The following is a 4,971-nucleotide window of genomic DNA, read 5'->3' as shown; positions in this document are numbered from 1 at the left end:
GGTTAGAGACACTTCTAAGGTTCTGAGAAGATGAAAACGAATGACACCAAAGTGTTACTGTTACCTCTTATGGTATATATTTCACTTTAAACAAATTACTCAATAGAAAGACACGTGTTAGTTTGATTCTGCTTATGTTTCGACTGATCCCCTTTTTAAGGTTATTTAAGGTTATTTATTGATATGGATAACCGTTGTTTGTCGCTTATCACTATGTTCTAGTGGCGATGCTGCGATGCCTCAATGTCGGGAGTTGTTGCTTAGGATGGTTTTAAACCAGTAAGGAAAGGATCAAAGACGGGCGGGGCCGACTATATAATACCCTACACCACTGTGAATATGTAAAATATAAATCGGAATATGTAAATATAAATCGGCGGCACCCACCTGTAATGTTTAGTTTTGTTAGATTTTAAGATTGCCAAAGTTTGAGCACAATTGGAATATCTAAAACGTGCCACTGGGGCCTCAAAGTTTCCATAGTAATTTGTATGGGTCCAAAGGTGAAAATTCACGAGTTTGTTGTTTGTTTATGCCTACGAATCGTTGTTGTGTTACCCTGCTTGTCTGTTGTTTTCACATCGCTTTTATGTTGCTTTGTTCAAACTCAAAGAAAATTGAAGCATCGGAGAATACGAATTTTATTTTATATTCGACTTGAAGAATAACTGACCACTTATATGTGCGACTAATAGGTATGTCATGAAACCATAAAGGTAGGAAGAAATATTGGCGTAAATAAGTTGGTTATTTATATGGGGTATTGCAGAGACTTTGTTTTGTACTTCGCCCCAATTTAAAATATTTATATTTTTCATAAAAAAGTAATGGTTCATTTAACCCACTAGATATATGAGATCATCATCCAAAAGTGTAGGCATGTTGTTCGACCTAGACTCTTACATCGTGCAAAATGTCGTGACTATTGATCTATAATTGCAGCCTCTAGCGTGCTTCTGATTACACTACATACAAATAATTGGATATATTAGGCTGTAACTCTGTTATCTGAGCACGTAAATCAACGTAATTGGCAACAATGGAAAGGTCACGAAATGGCCTTCCAAATGTTATTTACGTGGGCGGAATGTATCTTCCAGGAATACATATATAAGCTGAGTATTAAAATTTTTCACAATTTTCACAAAAAAATTGTGGTCCATTTAACCCTATAAATATTATATGATCACTATCTCAAATTGCAAGCTTCTCCTTTGTCATATACTCTTACCTTAGTTAAAATTTCGAGGCGATCGGTCTGTTATTGCGAACTACAGAGCAGCTACAAAATCGGATAAAAATTATGTTTCTGGTCCATTTCACCATTTCACGATCATCACCAATAACAATAGGTTTCTATTCTGGTCTGAACCCGACCTACATGCAAAATTTCGTGGCGATCGGTCCATAATTGCGGCCTGGAGTTTGATTACAATTTATAATGGACAGACGGACGAACGGACGGACACACGTCTCCAAATCGATTTAACTCGTCCAGATATGAAGATTGGAGGTCTAGGACCGATATTTCGCGGTGTTACATGAATATTTCCCAAAACAAACATATAATACCCTTTCCACATAGTGGTGTATGGTATAACAAGTAAGCAAAAGCTATAGTCGGACGGGCCGACCATGTGATATCCTCCACCACTACCCCCGTCAGGGGTAACAATCTTGACGCGATGCGGGGGCTTAGGTCACAATTTTCTGTGCTCGACATGTCATTCTGAATGACGACCTAATATTCATTCTATATGGCATCCTGTACATTCTGAATGAAGACCTAGTATTCATTCTACATGACATCTTGAACACAGAAAAGTGTGACTGACCAAAGGTTATCCACCTTTGTCACAACCCAAGCAGGCGAACTGATAATCCACAGCTCACCTTTAGGTGAGTGACATATATATACACTTTTAAGATCAAGGTGATGGAGTTGTGCCGAGGATCTGAATGGCCGACAAGTGTCTAAAGAAGTCTGGTCGCTAGCAACTCCCCCTCGACGCCAGGGCACGGGTCGGGGGTACTTATAATTAGCCTAGTCTGCGCAAGCCGTCACTGCGTACGATGGTCCATCCCCTTACGGCACACTCGTGGGAACAATCTATGGAAAAAAATACTAAAAAAACAAACAAAAACCAAACCAAAACTACCCCTCGGATGCAGTGTGGCAACTCTTCCGAGGATGAACTTTTAGCCTCCAGCCAGGAGCTGGCAGCTAGCCAACCAAGTGTAGTCAGCACTGCAAACAGCTCTGACTCACTTCAGCAACATAAAACAAACACACAAACTCTGACCGTCACTGAAGATGGTCAGTCTAACAAAAAGAAAAAAAGCCCGTCCGACGTTCGTAAGGCCCTGTACCAGAAGGCAAAGTATATTCTCAGCAAAATTGCTAAGAATGCTGCAGAAGGTACAGTCCATGAACGGGATGAAGAAGACATAATTACCTACACCAAAATCGTAGAGGAATACGAAAAAGCTAAAGCCTCTAAAAATGATCAACCAACATCCTCCAAGCGTGAACGCTCTCGCACAGAGGACAACAAGCCCGCAAAGAGGAAAAAGTTAAAGCATAACACCACTGCCTCTTCAACAATAAAACGCCCATTCAACGAAGTCGTTAAGGATAACCTGATGGTTGCCGTGGCCAACGACAAGAATGACAAGCTGTCCCCTATCACCACAGCGGAATGGGGCATGGTAGAAACAAAGTTGTCAGAACAAGTTATGGAACATGTTTTCGCAAACGACGATTCTCCTGTGCCCCATTTCGACTCTAGCGAGGTACACCGTGGTTATAGGGTAATCAAATGCATGGACGAGTTCTCAAAAGGATTCTTGGAGAAATGTATCGCAAAGATCAGCGATGCCTGGGAAGACATCAGCCTGCGGCTGATACCAGCCCAAGATATCCCTATGAGACCTCGAGCCAGAGTTTGGTTGCCCAAGATAGACTGCGACGGCCCCAAATTACTGCAAGGTCTGGCGAAAATGAACAAAGACGTTCCAATGGATGAATGGTCTGTAATCGCCATAGAACCACCCAATAATAATAGCATGAGCTTGGTTCTCTCGATAACAGAGGCCGGAGTAGAGGCACTGGAGAGACTAGGCAACAAACTGTTCTTTGGCGTAAGGGAGGCCAAAGTTAAGATATTACGCCCACTTGGCCCGAACGGAGAAGACGATGGTGTTGACGTCGACGATGCCGAAAAGCTGCTCGATAATATGCAGCTAGAGGGGCCATCCACATCATCCCCTCATTAAACTATGCTTAAGGTCGTTCAGATCAATCTGAAGCACTCTAGGGTAGCTTCAGATAACCTGAGGATCCTTCTGGTGGAGAAGGATCTAGACATAGGCATTATACAAGAACCATACGTCTTCGAGAATGAAGTAAAGGGACTTGATAGCAGAGAATACAATACATTATACATGAAGGATAAAGGTAAGCCAAGATCATGTCTAATTGTTAAAAAAAACATAAATGCATTTCTGTGTCCTCAGTATAGTACAGCGGACTTCACCGTGGCAAGAGTGGAACTGAAAAATGGTAAACAGTTCTTTATCGCATCCTCTTATATGGCCCACTCAAGGGAAGCACCACCAAGCGAGGTCTGGGACACCTTGGGGGCCATACACCCACACAACACCATTATCATTGGCTGCGACGCAAATGCAAGACATACCCTGTGGGGTAGCTCTGAAATCAACGACAGAGGTGAGTCAGTTTTAGATTTCATTAATACTAACAATCTCACTATATGCAATAGAGGTACTAACCCAACCTTTGTATTTCCAAGCTCGGATAACTTTAGGGGATGGCAAGATGTCATTGATCTAACCTTAGTATCCGATAAACGACATATTGAAATTGCTAATTGGATGGTATCCGATAAGAATTCTTTCTCAGATCACAATTGGATACTATTTAATATATCTGAAAAAGAAACGCCAACAAATTGCTTTCGCAACCCCAAAAGAACAAACTGGGAGAAATTTAATAGGGTTTTAAAAGATAAACTCCCCAGCTCTCCTCAAAAAGGCGACACTACAACATGTATTGACAAAGCTGTATCTATTCTGGAGAAATCACTAGACACAGCCTTTAAAGTATCCTGTCCAATGACACGATCGAAAAAACACTATCCACCATGGTGGACATCCGAACTCTCTAAACTGCGTAAAGAGTCACGGAAAGCTTTCAATGCCAGCTACCAAAGCGGATCCTGGCAGTCATACAAGGATAAGCTAAAGGAATACAAAAAAGCCATAGCCAAAGCAAAAAAGCAATCATGGGTTGATTTTTGCGGATCGTTAGAAAATACCAAAGATACAGCCAGACTAAGCAAAGTTATGGCAAAAGGTCATTCGAATCCTACCTATATAAAGAGAAACAACGGCACCTGGTCCGAAAACTCAGCCGAATCTCTTGAAATCCTTCTTACCACGCACTTCCCCGGCTGCTCGGACAGTACCGAAGAAATGCGACCCATTACAGCTGTAGATAAAAACAACAGTGAAGTTGATAAGATAATAAGTCCGAGTAAAGTCACGTGGGCTATAAACAGCTTCTCCCCCTACAAATCTCCAGGACCAGATGGAATCATACCAAAAATGCTACAATGTGCAGAGGAAATAATAAATCCTTGGCTAGTATACATCAATAGTAGATGTATCTCCCTTAACTACGTTGCAACGAGTTGGAGACAGGTAAAGGTTGTCTTCATACCCAAAGCAGGAAAACGTAGTCACGAAAATGCTAAAGACTTCAGACCAATAAGCCTTTCATCATTTCTACTTAAGACGCTCGAAAGACTCATCGACGTGTATATTCGAGAAAAGATGGAAAACTCAAACATCATATCTTCTAGCCAACATGCCTATATTAAAGGGCGCTCGACGGATACAGCCATACACGAAGTCGTTAGGACTATAGAGAAGTCCTTAGAGCACAAACAA

The 4,971-nt window shown here is 41.5% G+C and overlaps 1 protein-coding gene across 1 annotated transcript; it reads left to right on the top strand.

Moving 5' to 3' along the window:
* Positions 1-1,762: 1,762 nt before the first annotated feature.
* Positions 1,763-4,634, top strand: LOC141390951 (uncharacterized). The gene is made up of 2 exons (XM_073963877.1): positions 1,763-3,457; positions 3,517-4,634. The coding sequence occupies exon 1, from the start codon at positions 2,074-2,076 to the stop codon at positions 3,274-3,276; it is 1,203 nt and encodes a 400-aa protein (XP_073819978.1). The 5' UTR covers positions 1,763-2,073; the 3' UTR covers positions 3,277-3,457; positions 3,517-4,634.
* The last annotated feature ends 337 nt before the right edge of the window (positions 4,635-4,971 follow it).

Source organism: Musca autumnalis, unplaced genomic scaffold (genome assembly GCF_047663935.1).
Source record: "Musca autumnalis isolate F117 unplaced genomic scaffold, ASM4766393v1 scaffold_1, whole genome shotgun sequence".
Taxonomy (NCBI): domain Eukaryota; kingdom Metazoa; phylum Arthropoda; class Insecta; order Diptera; family Muscidae; genus Musca; species Musca autumnalis.
Note: the sequence above shows the minus strand (reverse complement) of the source record. Positions and strands in the feature narration are given on the sequence as shown.